Source organism: Mastigoproctus giganteus, chromosome 1 (assembly GCF_048544385.1).
Source record: "Mastigoproctus giganteus isolate SK-2022 chromosome 1, ASM4854438v1, whole genome shotgun sequence".
NCBI classification, from domain to species: Eukaryota; Metazoa; Arthropoda; class Arachnida; order Uropygi; family Thelyphonidae; genus Mastigoproctus; species Mastigoproctus giganteus.
In genome coordinates this window covers 110,631,085-110,648,707 of record NC_143575.1, presented here as the reverse complement: position 1 = coordinate 110,648,707, position 17,623 = coordinate 110,631,085, and the positions used below count along the sequence as shown (strand labels likewise).

The 17,623-nt window shown below is 38.4% G+C and overlaps 1 protein-coding gene across 4 annotated transcripts in view; it reads left to right on the top strand.

Annotated features, from left to right (window-relative positions):
• The window catches only part of LOC150091098 (mediator of RNA polymerase II transcription subunit 12-like protein), an 825,386-nt gene that overhangs the window by 596,450 nt on the left and 211,313 nt on the right, over window positions 1-17,623 (top strand). For all 4 annotated transcript variants that reach the window (XM_090374287.1, XM_090374270.1, XM_090374279.1 and 1 more), the window contains one exon: window positions 5,297-5,426. In XM_090374287.1, coding sequence (XP_090230413.1) covers window positions 5,297-5,426 — 130 coding nt within the window. The remainder of the gene's footprint in view (window positions 1-5,296; window positions 5,427-17,623) is intronic.

Below are 17,623 nucleotides of genomic sequence, written 5' to 3'. Positions count from 1 at the left end.
TGTGCGGAAATTTGCCTTTAGCCAGAAGGTAGTTGGTTGGTGGAACAGACTTCCATCCCTTGTTGTGGAAGTTGATAGCCTAAATAAAATTAAGGCTCAGCTGGAGCGAAAGTTTTTTTTTTTTTTTTTTGCTGATGCTGCATAAGCTTGCTTTCTTGCATCATATGCCTCTACTAATACTAATATCTGCTTGTCATTGATTGGAATTGATTTGCTTCAAAACGTCTAATTTAATTTTCAAATTCAGTCTTTTTCTTACATTTATAGTTTTCATACTGCATCCAGACGTTGTTGCTTTTTAATTCGTATTCCCCATTATTAACTCTTCGAAAATGTAACTGCATTGGTTGCAATTATTATGATACAACTTTCGAGTAAACTGTCCGTTAAGGATGATGTCTCGTGCTTTACTGAGTGATGAATAGACTTCGGATGAATGCATATAACACAAATATTACAAGCAATGTACTTGATCCTTTTTTAAAATGTTGATCTCGGAACTACCTAACAAGTCACTGTACTGCAATTAAATTAGCGTGCAAGAAAAGTTCTCTGAGCATGGGAAAATTTCTCAAGTCAGCGTGCAAAACGTTTAAATGCTGTTTTGCTATTCATTTTCAAGCTATCAACTCCATCAATTTGAAATGATTTCGTTAAATATGCCAAAAATGCAATCTCTAAAAGAGCGTTATAGTGATTTGTGACAGTGTTATAGTCAGATACGGGTTATAATACAAGAACAGCGTTGTAGCGAATCAGCGTGTAAAGCGAACTGCGTTATAACGAGGGCCTGCTGTATATATATATATAGATCTTCATTGACACACAGAGATTTTCATTATTTTTCAAACTTAAAACAATTGGAAGGAGGAGGAGAATGTAAGATAGTTTGGAGATATACATAGAGAGCATCTTGAAAAATTAACGGAAGGCTTTAAAATATATTTCAAGGACCTGGAGGGAAATGATTGGATCAATACACCATTTGATAAAAATATCGAAAATGGAGTTGAACCAGACTACTTAAACAATGAATTCATTGATATGTATTTTGGGATAGAAGCTAAATCTTTATTTAATAATAAAAGCATCAGCTATTATTGGAAGAATATAAACGTTACAACAAAATATCCAAACTGTCTACAGCCGTTGAGCCATTTTTACTTGCGTTTCCAAGAACTTACATGGACGAAACCAGTTTTAGTCACATAAATGGTATTTTAACAAAAGCGAGCCAACTAAATGTAAGATCATGGTGAGTTAAGATTAAAACTCAAACCCAATATTAAAGAGCTTATTAAAACCCGCCAAACATATCCTTCCCATTAATGCTGTTCAATAAATACAATATTTAATATGATATATAAAATTCAATAAGGAATATGTCAATTTATTTTTTTGAATGTTTTAATTTTATAGAGGAATTCAGAAAAAAAACAGAGTACTTTTTTTCTGTATACTTAGTTCAGAAAAAAAAAGACATTAAAAGTAAATTTTTAAATTAAAATAAGTAAAAAAATGTTTGAAATGTTTTAATTTTAAATGATATATATATCAAATCAGACCCCATTTAGAGCTTTATTAAATTTTTCCCACATTTTTCAATATAAATTGAAAAACACATCCTCTTCACTGCAATTAAAAGCAGAAACAGTTCTTAAAATATTGTTGTCATTTTTATTATTTTTTTATAATATAAAAAAATTATTGATACTTTCGCACTACACTGATACCTTATTTTTTTTATTAAACAGAGGAGGGCAACAAGACTGTTGAAGGGAACAAAGGGATGCTCTTACAAAGAAAGGGCCTTAAGTTCTGCAAATTGCAGCTTCTGGAGACTAGGCACCTGCAAGGCGATCTGATGGAGGTGTATAAGGCCTTGAATGGACTGAGCAGGCTTAATGCTGAGGGGATTCTTCCTCTTGCTCCAATTACAAACCTGAGAGGGGCATAGATTCAAACTGAGGAAAGACAGTTGTAGAATAGATGTGAAGGTTTGTGTTTAGTAGTGGATAGTTGGTTGCCGGAACAAACTTCCATCTGTTGTTGTGGAAGTTGATAGCTTAAATAAATTCAAGGCAGAACTAGACAAATATTTAGAAGGAATGGATCTAGTGAAATGGGAAGGTTTTTTTTTTTTTTGGCTGATGCTGTGTAAGCTTGATTTCTTGCATCATGTGCCTCTACTAATGCTAATGCTAAATGGTTGGGGGTCAATGAAGTATAAAGGATTTTGTTAATGGGGCACAACTCCAAAAAGTTTGGTGACCCTCTTTTTTTTTTTTAGAGTAAGGTTGAAGTTGAAGAAATTAAGATAAATATATGGAAATGTTATTGACTTTGTTTATTGGTTGAGGTTGTAAATAGAATTGATATTGCTAATTAAAGGAGATATATGGAATTTTTAGTATTAAATTAGCTTGTGGATTGCTGTTGTGAAGAGAATTGATATTGCTGATTAAGAGAAATATGAGGAAATGATTAAGATTGAATTAGTCTGTCTGAATTAGTCTGGAGATTTGTAGATGTGACCCCAATCCACAAAGGAGGATCAGAGGGAGACACAGGTAATTACAGACCTGTTAGTTTAACTTCTGCCAGGGAAATTAATGAAGCACTGGTTAAAGAAGCATTGCAGGATCATCTAGACAAGACTTCAGTTATAGCTCGGATAGAGCATGGGTTTTTTAAGTGGAAGTCTTGTCTGACAAATTTGATTGGATACTATGATGTAGTCATAAAGGAACTGGATGTAAAGAATAACTGATATATATTTGGATCTTAGAAAGGCCTTTGATACTATTGCACATGGAAGACTGCTGCACAAATTGGAGGAGTGTGGCATTGGAGGCAGATTGCTGCTATGGATAAAGGGAGGGTTGAGTGGGAGAAGACAGAGAGTGGTAATCAATGGGCACTGCTCTTCGTGGGCTAATGTTATTAGTGGAGTCCCTCAGGGTTCAGTGTTGGGTCCATTGTTGTTTTCAGTATTTGTAAATGATATTGATGATGGTATATCAGGCTTAATGTCCAAGTTTGCAGACAATACAAAGGTTGACAGGGTTGTTAATAACACTAATGACAGTACACTGCCGCAACAGGATCTAGAAAAGTTGAGCAGACGGGCTGAGAGGTGGCAAATGAAGTTTAACATTGACAAATGTAAAGTACTACATATGGGAAGCAGTAATCCCAGAGTAACGTATCAACTCTGTGCTACCACACTGAGAGTGGTAGAGAATGAAAAGGACCTGGGGTAATTGTGCAGGCAGATATGAAGTTTTCTGAGCAGTGCAGACGGTCTGCAAGAGTAGCTCATGGTGTCTTGCCAATGATATACAGGAATTTTTCTAGCAGGGATAAGGAGGTGATTATTCCCTTGTATAAATCAATGGTCAGGCTACACCTTGAGTACTGTATACAGGTCTGGAGGCCTCATTTTAAGAAGGATGTAGAGCTGTTGGAAAGAGAACAGAGAAGGACAACAAGATTATTGAACAGAACAAAGGGTTGCTCTTATGAAGAAAGGCTTAAGTTTTGCAAATTACAGTGTCTGGAGAATAGGCACCAGCGAGGTGATCTGATTGAGGTGTATAAAGCATTGAATGGTTAGAGTATGCTCAATGCTGATGGGATTCTTCCTCTTGCTCAGAATTAATCACCTGAGAGGGCATAAATTCAAATTGAGGAAAGACGGTTGTAGGATAGATATTCAGAAGTTTGCCTTTAGCCAGTGGGTGGTTGATTGCTGGAACAAACTTCCATCTGTCATTGTAGAAGTTGATAGCTTAAATAGATTCAAGGCAGAACTTGACAAACATTTGGAGCGAGAGGATGGTTGAAATAAGGGGGGGGGGGGGTTTTGCTGATGCTATATAAGCTTGCTTTATTGCATCATGTGCTCTTGCTAATGCTAGTGTAGTGTTTGCTGTTGCAGAGAGAGAGAGAGAGAGAGAGAGAGAGTCGATATTTTTATTTGAGAGAAATTTTATGGAAATGATAGCTAAGTAAATAAGAGCTTCCATAGGCTCAATTTATCCTAACATTATATTAATGTTCAAGAATAAACAAAGGAATTACCTTTATTCCATCAATACGACTTCTTCTTATTCACCCCTCCCGAAATGTTAATAAATTACAAGCGATGATTAAAATAATTTTAAAACTCAAAATGCATTCCTCACCATCAGCCCATGAGTACCCTAGGTTTGCAGTTGTAGACCCCCAACCCAACCCCAGACATATCAAACCCTATGTAACCCTAGTGATGGAAGACATTATGTCAGAAAAAACGCAGGTTAAAAATATAAGTTAAAATACAATTAAAATGTGATGAACAAAATCCACTATAAAATTTCCTCCCTGAAGTTGACCAAAACTTTTCGGCATGTGTCGTGCTCACGGGTTAAAAGAACTCAAAATTATGATGACCGTTTAGAAAGGTATTTTAAAATTCATTATGGTATTCTTTAGTCTTAATGCATGCAATTTGGGTGACATTCAGTAGAGCCATGATGCTTGATGTAATTGTCAGGTTATTTTCAATTTAGAAATTCCTAACTTTCAGCATAGACAATAGTTCTCTTTCTTCAATCTTAACATAAGTAAAATCTTGTAACATCAGTAAATATCTGAAATAACATTACTGTTCGAATAAATATGTTCCAGTAATCCTTCGAAATCTGCCCCAAAGAATAACGCTTGGAAATTAATTATATTTTTTTTCTTTTTTTAAATTTTGAAATTAGGGAAATTAGGTTTACTAGGCCATTAAATACAATTCTTTCATTTAACATGTCCATTGATCTTGGAAATTGCCTTACCAGACTACAAAATTTCATTAGACCTAAATTTCCATTATTTTCTATATCTGGAGAAACTTTTCTGCACACTAAACTCTTTTATCTAAGCCATCATCATCATTAAGTGTGCAATATAATTTTGGAATGTAAATCTTTTTCCTGAATCCTTTGATATTCTTAATGAAGTTTATTAAAATATGCGTAGCTTGCTTTGAAAGCCTTGTTGTGATTTTTTTTTTAATGTGTCTGTGTAGAGGGTGGCCATATAGGACTTCTTTAATAATATTTAAAGAAATAACAGATTAAATTACAGTTTACTCCAGATCAACATTCTTACAGTCTTTTCATTGTTTTGCAGCATAAAAATATATGTTTATGCCTTCCTTTTAAATTTGTTCATTTGCTTCACAGGTCTTAAAAAAAAAAAAGTTAACATAATTTTTATGCAGAATCATTTATTTTTAACTCGATTTGAATTTTTTTTTTTTCAGTGATTTGTTCACAACAGTTCTTGACATGCTTGCAGTACTTATTCATACTACTCAAGTTACTGACTCTTCTAGTAGTGAGCGTGGAGAAGAAACTCGTAAACAGTACTTAAACTTGGTCAAGAAATTAAAGGTAAGAATTTTTACTTTTTTAATTATTGTATACATTATCTATAATTTTTGTTTGGAAATAGGGTTATTTTTCTTATTCTTACTTTAAATGGTGGTTTAGGAGGTTTACTGATTACCTTAGTTTTAAATTCTCCATTTAGCATTCAACCATTACAAATGGCTGAATTCTTTTTTTTTTTTTTTTTTTTTTTTTATGTAAACCCCAAACATGAGAGGTATTAGAACCTATAGTACTTAGTACCGTGCTTGGGTTGGAGGTTGAGAAGGCAAAAGAAGATATTTGTTGACATTGGACTTGAACTTCTGTAGACATTAATTTTCAGGAAATACGTATGAAGGAAGGTTGTTCCAGAAAACGGCACTTGAATGAATAAATGAGGAAGATGAAAAGTTGGTTCTGTAGGTTTGAAGTTGGACAGTAAATGGATGTTGGCTGGTGGCGGCACGTGTTCGGACTGTTTTGAAAGAGAGAGTGGGAATTATAGAAGCCAATTCAGAAGAACAGTGCCCATGGAAGTATCTGTAGAAGAGGCATGCAGCAGAAACAGTACATCTATGAAGCAGTGAGTGGAGAGACTCTGTTAGAGATGAATCATTAATTAACCTAACTGCCCTTTTCTAAATGGAATCAAGAAGCCTGAGAGAGGTTCTGGGGGCACCATCCCAGATGTGGGAACAATATTCTATGCTAGGGCGGATTTGCGATTTATACAGGGTGAGCAGCTGTTTGGAAGAAAAGTAACGCTGAGAGTGAAAGAGAAAACCAAGTTTTTTAGATGCCGAGAAAGCAATATTTGTAATGTGCTCCACAGCCGAGAGGTCAGGAGCGGGAGTGCAGTAGCACACGCTCTTTGAGTAGACCGGGGTTCAAGCCCCCACTGCTGAATATGGTCGATCTGCCAACCCGCACTGGACCAGCATGGCAGATTATGGTCCATTTCCCTCAGCATGAATTGTTGAGGAGGCTTCCATCCTACAGTGGGTTGATAATGGCTGCACTTTTTGTGCCAAGAGAGATTAGAAGTCAGGGTAATCCCCAAAAGAGATATATCATTTTGCCTAGAAATCGGAGTGTCACTAAAGATAAGCATAGGAGCAGAAGAATCCTTTTTGCGAGATATAAGACAAGACTGAGTTTTAGAAGGATTGAAATCAAATAAGTTTTTTTGCCCCTCTGGAGAATTACCTCGAGATTGGCATTTAAGGAATTGGTAACAGATATTTGAGAAGTTGAAGCTGATTGAACAGGGCAAGGTTTCTCAAAATGGAAAGTGGAATGCAATGTGCTATCGTCGGCAAAACTATGGATAGGATTTCCAGTCAATGGAAGAAGGTCATTAATATACAAGAGAAAAAGAGTGGGGGAAAGAACTGAACCTTGGGGGACACCGGCATTAGTAGGGAAGTTAGAAGACAGAGACCCATCTATCATCACCCTCAGTGAGCGATCAGAGAGAAAACTGGATAATCAAGTTGGCACACCATAAGATGGATGCTTGTTTGGAAGACCTTTATGCCAAACACGATTGATAGCCTTTGAGATGTCAAGAGCAACTACTTGTGTTTCAGTGAATCTTTCCATTGAATTATTCCATAAATGGGTAACATAAGCTAGAACATCACCAGTGGATCGACACTGACGGAATCCATACTGGCAATCATTGATCAGATGGAAGGTTTCTAGGTAGTTTAACAGTTGGCGATTAATTGATTTCTCCATTACTTTGGAAAGAGTAGAAGTAATTGCAATGGGACAATAATTGGATGGGAGGGATTTGTCACCCTTTTTAGGAACTGGCTGGATATGGGCAAATTTCCAAGTAGAAGGAAAAACACCTTTGGAATAAGAAAGTGAAAAAAGGCGGCAAAGAATAGGAGTAAGATAAGGAGCACAGGTTTTGAGAACAAGTGGAGAAATACCATCGGGACCTGGAGCTTTCTTAGCATCAAGATTCATCAAAATCCTTCTAACATCCTTTTGATGGAAGACCACGGGTGGCATTGAATGGAGTGTGTGGGGAATAGTGGGAGGTGTTTTACCAAGATCATTAATATATGAGTTGGAAGAAAAATGGGATGCTAGCAGGTCAGCTTTATCCTTGGCTGAAGTTGACAACAGGACCATCTGGTTTGGACAGAAGTGGGAGCAGAGATGGGCAAAAGTTGCGGCCAATAGCTTTGGCAAGGGACCAGAATGCTTGGCTACCATTAGGGCAAAAAGCAAGTTTTCTTTGGAAATTCTTTGGACTGATTAATAACTGCTTTACAATTGTTGTGAGCTTTTGTGTAGGCAGAAAATGAAACTGAAGAATTAGAAACAAGCCAATTACGATATGTGACATTCTTCTCTTGAACAGTCTTAGCACATTTATTGGAAAACCAAGGTTTAGATAAAGGACGAGATTTTAAAGTGGAATGTGGGATAAAGGATTCCATACCTACAAGAATAATTTCACAGAAACGATCTGAGCAAACGTTGACATCAGAAGTTTTGAAACAGTAATCCGACCAAGGAAAAGAAGAAAAGAAATTTTGCAGGTCATCCCATTTTGCATTCTTGTAATACCAAATCACAAGGTGGGAATAGCCATGGGATAAAGGTTCCATTGGAGAAGAGACAATCACCAAGTTGTGATCTGAAGTGCTTAAAGGATCTCTCACTTCGACCGTGTACTTAGAAGGGTTGTTTGTGAGAAAAAGATCAAGCGTGTTGGCTGTATGATTAGGATTGTCCGGTATCCTTGTAGGTAAATGAACAATCTGTGCTAGGTCATTAGTAATTGTAAAATCCTCAGCATCTCGACCAGCTGGGTCGGTGCGACTAGAAAACAGAAGCCAGCTGGAGTTGTGAACATTAAAATAACCAAAAAAAAAATTACCTCACTGTTACGAAAGTTGGACTGGAGAATGTCTAGTTGCAAAGAGAAGAAGTCAAAAAGCTCCAAGTGATTAGTGGGGTTGGGAGAATGGTAGAGACAACAGATGAATTTCATACAATGAGGTAGAGAGATTTTAAGCCAGAGAAGATCAGAGAGGAGATTCCAAATTGCCAAGTCTCTGACAGGGAATATCAGAACGGACAAATTATTCGCTGTATGATTTCTTTCGCCTTTGAGGCAAAGAAATCATACAGCGAATAATTTGGGCATCTGAAATGAGCAGTAGTTGAATCAACCGATAACTGAGTTTCTCTCAGAAAACGTATATGGGGTTTGGCGGACTGCAAGTGGAAATGGACTATTTCTAGGATGTTTAGTAGTTACTTTAGAATTCTATGATCTGTTGAGTACTGCTTTGTAATAATAATAATGTATTTTTGCATTTAATAAATGAAAAGAAGTGAATGGAATAGTAGTTCACATTTACTCTGCTTTTAAGAAAATTTTTTTTAATAGTGTAAAGTTAATGATCAGTTCTACTATATTAACTTAGAAAATTTGCTTGCAATGCAATTCTAACCAAACACTTATTATGAATTTCTTCATCTAGTTATGCAGAAGAGAAAGATTAAAATTACGAAAACCTTCCACATGGCACATGACGATGCACAAGTAACATGACAAAAACACTGTCCAATGTAACTTTTCTTCCCTTTTTTATTCATTACAAATGTATTTCCTGAAAATTATAATCTACAAAAGTTCAAGTCTAATCTCAACAAGTATCTTCTTTCATCTCAACCTTCAACCGATGCACAGTACCAAGTATTACAAGTTCTAATACCTCTCACGTTTGGGGTTTTCATTAAAAAAAAAAAAAAAAAAAAAAACTCACACCCATCTGCCTCCTTGTGGCAGAGGACAGTAACACGGGGTCCCACTAGGGGCCTCCGTGACTAAATGCCGGAGGAACAACAGACCAAAATAACCCAGTAGTACACTACATTAAACACTAAAACTTACACTATCTCTGGCATTTACAGAGATGTAGCATCACAACGTATACTGTGTGGTTTGTAGGAGAGACCCCTGGTGATGCTTGACAATACATAATGTCCTCTCTGTATACTTTGTACTTCCCATATTCAAATTCTGCATCCCTTATATCTGAGTGACACCACACCTCTGATATCACAATGTCTGTATTTGATGTCTTGACCAGCACTTCAAATTCGTCAAATTTATTTACTATACTCCTTGCATTGGTGTATAGCAAGTATATGTGCACCTGTTCTTATTGTTAGCCATCCTAACACAACCCACATATTTACTTGTTTTTGTGATGACTCCCAGCAGTCCTTAAAATCCCCAGCACCTTTCTTTCAAGGCTGCACTTTCACTTCTGCCTGTGGCTGTTGTTAATTTGGTTTGTATATCCTAAGCTAGCAGTTTTCCAACCCACGTAATACTGACTTGAGAGCAACAAAATATTCTTGTACTCTTTCTATTTAACTGTATCCCATCCCTGTACAAGCAGTCTCTCCTGTTAACAAGCATAGACCATGCTGAGAAATATCTACCTATTTGCAAATTACAAATTTTTATTTGTGCTCTTTGCAAAAAAACAGAAAGAAACTGAACTAAACTGCCAGAGGAAATGGTTTCACAGCTCCAAACACACTCACTGTTTACTCCCGATGTTTCGATGATGTCGCTAATGATGGAGTTGGTTTTTGATGTGATTATCATTGTTCTGGATCAAAAATTGCATTTGATGCACAGTGTGCTCAACTGCAAAATACAACATCTGTGGAGTAATGTTCTGCCTATGCTGAATTACGTTGTCCTTTAAGACAGCCAGGTGTTTTTTTTTTTTTTTTTTTTTTTTAATGTGAACCCCAAACACGAGAGGTATTAGAACCTATAGTACCGTGCTTGGGTTGGAGGTTGAGAAGATGAAAGAAGATATTTGTTGACATTGGACTTGAACTTCTGTAGATTGTAATTTTCAGGAAATACGTATGAAGGAAGGTTGTTCCAGAAAACGGCAGTTGAAGGAATAAATGAGGAAGAAGAAAAGTTGGTTCTGTGGGTTTGAAGTTGGACAGTAAATGGATGTTGGCCTGTGGCGGCACGTGTTCAGATTGTTTTGAAAGAGAGAGCAGGAATTATAGAAGCCAATTCAGAACAGTGCCCATGGAAGTATCTGTAGAAGAGGCATGCAGCAGAAACAGTACGTCTATGAGAAAGCGAGTGGAGAGACTCTGTTAGAGATGAATCATTAATTAACTAACTGCCCTCTTCTGAATGGAATCAAGAAGCCTGAGAGAGGTTTTGGGGGCACCACCCCAAAAAGATGTGGGAACAATATTCCATAGCAGGGCGGATTTGCGATTCATGCAGACTGAGCAGCTGTTTGGAAGAAAAGTAATGCCGAGAGCGAAAGAGAAAACCAAGTTTTTTAGATGCCGAGGAAGCAATATTTGTAATGTGCTTGTGCCAAGAGAGAGATTAGAAGTCTGGGTAATTCCGAAAAGAGATATATCATTTTGCCTAGAAATTGGAGTGTCACTAAAGATAAGCATAGGAGCAGAAGAATCCTTTTTGCGAGATATAAGACAAGACTGAGTTTTAGAAGGGTTGTAATCAACTAAGTTGTCTTTGCCCCACTGGAGAATTACCTGAAGATCGGCATTTAAGGAATTGGTAGCAGATTTTCGAGAAGTTTAAGCTGATTGAGCAGGACAAGGTTTCTCAAAATGGAAAGTGGAATGCAATGTGCTATCATCGGCAAAACTATGGATAGGATTTCCAGCCAGTGGAAGATGGTCGTTAATATACAAGAGGAAAAGAGTGGGGGAAAGAACTGAACCTTGGGGGACACAGGCATTAGTGGAGAAGTTAGAAGACAGAGAGCTATCTACCATCACCCTCAGTGAGTGATCACAGAGAAAACTGGATAACCAATTACTAAAAACAGTTGGCAAACCATAAGATGGAAGCTTGTTTAGAAGACCTTTATGCCAAACAAACAAAAGCCTTTGAGATGTCAAGAGCAACTACTTCTGTTTCACCGAACCTTTCCATTAAATTAGTCCATAAATGGGTAACATAAGCCAGAATATCACCAGTGGATCAACACTGACGGAATCCATACTGGCGATCATTGATCAGACGGAAGGTTTCTAGGTAGTTTAAGAGTTGGCGGTTAATTGATTTCTCCATTACTTTAGAAAGAGTAGAAGTAATTGCAATGGGACGATAATTGGAAGGGAGGGATTTGTCACACTTTTTAGGAACTGGCTGGATATGAGCAAATTTCCAAGCAGAAGGAAAAACACCTTTGGAATAAGAAAGTGAAAAAAGCGGCAAAGAATAGGAGTAAGTTCAGGAGCACAGGTTTTGAGAACAAGTGGAGAAATACCATCAGGACCTGGAGCTTTCTTAGCATCAAGATTCATCAAAATCCTTCTGATATCCTTTTGACGAAAGACCACAGGAGGCATTGAATGGTGCATGTTGGGAATTGTGGAAGGTGTTTTACCAAGATCATTAATACATGAGCTGGAAGAAAAATGGGATGCTAGTAGGTCAGCTTTATCCTTGGCTGAAGTGACAACAGAACCATCTGGTTTGGACAGAGTTGGGAGCAGAGATGGGCAAAAGTTGCGGCCAATAGCTTTGGCAAGAGACCAGAATGCTTGGCTACCATTAGGGCAAGAAGCAAGTTTTCTACTATTAGCCTATTCAAACTCTAGTTTGGACTGATTAATAACTGCTTTACAATTGTTGCGAGCTTTGGTGTAGGCAGGAAATGAAACTGAAGAATTAGAAACAAGCCAATTACGATATGCAACATTCTTCTCTTGGACAGCCTTAGCACATTTATTGGAAAACCAAGGTTTAGATAAAGGACGAGATTTTAAACTGGAGTGTGGGATAAAGGATTCCATTCCTGCAAGAATAATTTCACTGACACTATCTGAGGAAACATTGACATCAGAAGTTTTGAAACAGTAATCCGACCAAGGAAAAGAAGAAAAGAAGTCTCGCAGGTCATCCCATTTTACATTCTTGTAATGCCAAACAACACGAGGTTGGGAATAGCCATGAGATAAAGGTTCCATTGGAGAAGAGAAAATCACCAAGTTGTGATCTGAAGTGCCTAAAGGACCTCTCACTTCGACCGTGTACTTAGAAGGGTTGTTTGTGAGAAAAAGATCAAGCGTATTGGCTTTATGATTAGGATTTTACAGTATTCTTGTAGGTAAATGAACAATCTGTGCTAAGTCATTAGTAATTGCAAAAGCCTCAGCATCTCGACCTGCTTGGTCATTGTGACTAGAAAACGGAAGCCAGCTTGAGTTGTGGCAACATTAAAATCACCAAGGAAAATTACCTCACCGTTAGGAAAGTTGGACTGGAGAAAGTCAAGTTGCAAAGAGAGAGAGAGGCAGTCAAAGAGCTCCAAGTGATTAGTTGAGTTGGGAGAACGGTAGAAACAACAGATGAATTTGACACAATGAGGTAGAGAGATTTTAAGCCAGAGAAGATCAAAGAGAGGAGATTCCAAATTGCCAAGTCTCTGACAGGGAATATCAGAATGGACATATGCACAAGTACCACCTTTGAGGCGTAAGGAATCATACAGCGAATAATTTGGGCATCTGAGATGAGCAGTAGTTGAATCAACCGATAACTGAGATTCTGTCAGAAAAAATACGTGGGGTTTGGCAGACTGCAAGTGGAAATGGACATCGTTGACATTAGAATTGAGGCCACGTATATTTGTGAAATGAATTAGGAAGTGCTTGGAAGGTTTAGATCTTTTCGCAGTTAAGCATGCTCTATTAGTTTGACAATTCATGGTGTATTCAATAGTAAGAAAAAGTGGGTTGGACTTGCTGTATGAAGTAATGAAATTTTTGGATATGGCGTACACGTGGTAAGAATATACCCAGATCCTTGACATAATGTGGCCTCGACAATGCTCCCCACATACACACTACTCGGACTCCCTCCAGTCACTATCTGGCAGAGTAGAGGTAGCAAGATTATACACTAGCTGATCCGGAAGCCTCCTAGAGAGTTACCAATAGGTTCGGTCCGGCGTACTAACTAGCGGCTGGCCTGCAAACACCGTTTTAGAGCTGTACCCTCGAAATGTAAGGAATATTGGATCTCGCCACGATGTTCATCATAACCTCAAAAGTCATCAATCATACTGCATGCTGGAAGAGATAGGGAAGGATTGACCAGAACTTAGCTCTAGAGACTAAACATGGGTTCCACCACTTCAAGTCTCCAATAAGCAAAGTGGTGGTATTTCACCGGTTGACACTTCCTCGATAGATATTGGCCTTGAGGTGACCCCACAGCCAAAAATCACATGGTGTAAGGTCAGGCGAACATGGTGGCCATGCAATGGGAAACAAATGACTGATGACTCTTCCTGCAGTAAAGTTATGCTGGAGAAGCTGCTGTAATGGTCGTGCAATATACAAAGGGTACTAGGAAAGTTTTGCAATACAGCTTTGTTTATTTAATTTTTTCAAAGTAATTTCCTCTACATTCAATACACCTCTCCATCCTCCGAAACCAATCTTTAAACCAGTTCTGCCAAGTTTCACTAGGGAGTAAAGCACACTCGTTGTCCCAAGCCCGTAGAAGGTCCTCATCACTGGAAAACCGCCTCCCTTTTAGCTTCATTTTCACATGCGGGAACAGTGCAAAGTCACAGGAAGCAAGGTCTGGACTGTAGGGAGGGTGCTCAAGAAGTTTCAGTCCTGTCGTGGTCAAATATTCGGTGCAGGCTTTGGCGCGGCGAGCTGCAGCATTATCGTGATGGAGGTACCAGGTGTCCATTCTTGACTTTGGCCGCAGGTTCTTCATAGATCCAATGACTTTAGGCAGGCATTGTTCAGTATACCACTTAGCTGTGACTGTCTTCTGCGTGTCCAAAACGACACGTTCCACAATTCCACTTGATTTGAAAAATACAGCTATCATTTTCTTCTTTACAGATCGGGATTTTCTGACAATTACGGGTGTGTCGTCATCATCAAAGACCCAAACTTTGTTTTGAGCCTTGGTCGGCAGATCGTAATAGTACAGCCAAGTCTCGTCACCTGTCACGATGTTGTTCACATACCGAGATTGTCCCTTATCAAACTTTTTTAACATCTCCCGGCACCAAGTCACACGTCGTGTCATCTGCTCTTCAGTCAGTTGATGCGGCACCCAGAGAGAACAAAGTTTCTTCACGTGCAAATGATCTTGCAGAATCGAACGAATTGCTGGTGCATTTAGGCCCAAAGTATCCTCTATCTGTTGGTAGGTCACTCGCCTGTTTTCGTCAAGCATTTTCCTCACAGCAGTAACGTTTTCCTCCGTAACTGACGTTCGTGGCCTTCCCGGCCTCTCAGAATCCTCCAGAGTGAAATTTCCCCTTTGGAATTCTCTATACCACCTGAATATCGTTGTACGATGTGGACAATCATCATCTAGTGCAAGAGTCATTTCTTCTAAGCACTGGTCTATGGTTAAACCACGCACGAAATTATACCTCAAAACTGTCCTTATCTCATTTCGTGACCACGATGCCATCGCAAGCACTTTACACTCTCACTACTAATGAATAACTGAGCCCATCGACTTGGCGCGGTGGCTACTATGCACGTATGAACATGTCTCAACATGCAACAACAAGCAGCTTTCTGTGATTCATTGTTGCGTCATATTGCAAAACTTTCCTAGTACCCTTTGTAAGAAGGAGCCCCATCTTGCATAAAAATTGTCTCATCCAGGCATCCTCTTTGGGCAGTTGAGGGATAATGAAACTGCTCAGCATGTGATGATATCTTTGTGCTATAACAGAACAGGTGGCTGCTTCTGCTGGGTGCAATTCCTCGAAAAAGTATGAAATTTGAAGTCGTACCACACCAGTCGGTCATTTTCAGCGAGTGTAATGGGATTTGCTGAATAGCATGCTGTGCTTCTGAAGCCCATATTCGTCAGTTTTGAGTGTTGATAGTCCCATCAAGATAAAAATGAGCTTCATCTCTCCAAAAAATGTTCCATGGCGAGGCATCGTCCACTTCCATTCTGGCCAAAAATATTAGGGCAAATGCCATTCATTTTTCAGGATCATCTCTTTGCAGCTGCTGCTGGCAACTGATCTTGTATGAATAATAGTGGATTAGTTTCTGAAGTAATGTTCCGCACATGCTGTGTTGCATTGACCTTTAAGCTCCAAACTCACCCACAGTTTACTCTTGATGGTCAATGATGTTGCTGATGGTGGAGTTTGTTTTCGATGCAAGGCAACTGGATGTCCCATATCCCACTGTGTGGCATATGGGACATCCAGTTGCCTCGCTACTTCCCATGGATCGGTGGATGATAGCCATTGCAACTTCCTCTGCTACCTGAGGTGAAACAGCCTTCCTTCCTCTACAAGGCTTAACAACAAAGGACCCAGTTTCCTCAAATTTGTTAATCATCCTTCTAACTGCGGCATCTGATAAAGGACCTTGATGTAAGTTCTTACAGCATCTAAATTCACGCAGAGCAGCTGCTGCATTGTATCCATTAACGTAGAAGAACATCACAATTAAAGCACGATCAGGCAGAGTGCGATGCATTGTGAACAGTAAACTTGCAGAATATGCTTGCAATGTTTGCATTGTGCTTTTATAGCTCTCTGCTGCTGGGAAAATTAAATTAATTCAGATTTATGCAAATTTTCTGCTCTCTTAGGTGTCTTATTTTTTTTAGTTTGGATTTAAAACTTTAGTGCAATTCTGTTTTTTTTTTTTTTTTGTAAAGAGCACAAATAAAAATTTGTAATTTCATTAAGGTTTGTCTTAGTTATTTATTTGTTGGTACTTTGTTGTCATGTCTTTCCTCTTGTACAGTGCCATATATTATCCCCATATCGGCAGATTTTGGAACAAATTTTTTTTTTCACAGCATCCTTCTCCCCATGCCTTGAATAGTTTACTTGATAATTTTGGTGGCATTCCGCTTATTACTTAGAGCTACAGAGAGCTCTGAATAGGGATACTTTAATTATGGCCACCCTGTACTTTCAAAATTAAACCTTAACTCGCAACTTTTTTTTCAACATTTCCCATACTAGTTAGGTAAGTCTGTGGATCTCCTACTATTAATGTCATTAGTGCCAACATGTACAACAAAATATATTACCTTTTGCACCCTTGAAAGATGATATCTGCTCAACAATGTTATCAAATTTTTGCCCCTGGCAGATATACCCTGCTTCTATTCCACCAATCCTTTTTGGAAAACAGGAAACTTTTTGGAAACAGGAAATATATTTCCTGTTTCCCTGACAATAGAGTCATTGAAAACAATTAGCTCTAGTGGGACCAGCACATTCTGTCAATGATTTTGGTATCATATACTTGGATTTCGGGAACTCTTTTGATACTGTTGCACATAATAGACTACTGTACAAATTGGAGTACTGTGGCATTGAGGGTAAGTTACTGCTATGGATAGTCAGATGGTTGTGTGGAAGAGACCAGAGAGTTATCAATGGACTGCTCTTAGTTGACTAATGTTATTAATATTCCACAGAATCTGTATAACTCTTTTAAGAACTATTTTTATAACAGGAAAATAGCAATACAAACTAGGTAGTTTACAGTGAAATGTTTTCTGTCGATGCCCTCAAGGTTCAGTGCTGGACATCTGTTTTTTGAACCTGGTGCTGGACAATTTCCTGGGGACCAATCGGATAATGTCACATGAGATGGTTTCTCTATTTATTATTGATATTTATGAAGGTTGGCTGGATGATTAATAACAGAATGCCACTGCAACAAGATCTAGAAAAATTAGGCAGTTGGATTGAGAAATGGCAAATAAGGTTGAACATTGACAAATTCATAGTGAATATGGGCAGCTGTAATCCCAGATTAATGTACTAACTGTGTGGTACTACACTCAGGGTAGTGGGAAATGAAAAAGATCTCAGGCTAATTATGCAGTCGAATATGAAGTTCTCACCAATGCAGACAGGTTGCCAGGACAGCTCATAGGGTTTTGTCAGTGATATACAGGAATTTTGTTAGCAGGGATAAGGATGTGATTATCCCATTGTATAAGACAATAGTCAGTCCACATCCTGAGTATTGCATATAGGTGTGGAGACCTCATTTTAAGAAGGACATGGAGCTGTTGGAGACCGTACAGAGGACAGTGAAATTGGTGAGGAGAACAAAGGAGTGCTCTTACCAAGAAAGAAAGGCTTCAGTTCTGCAAATTGCAGCATCTGGAGACTAGGCACCTGTGA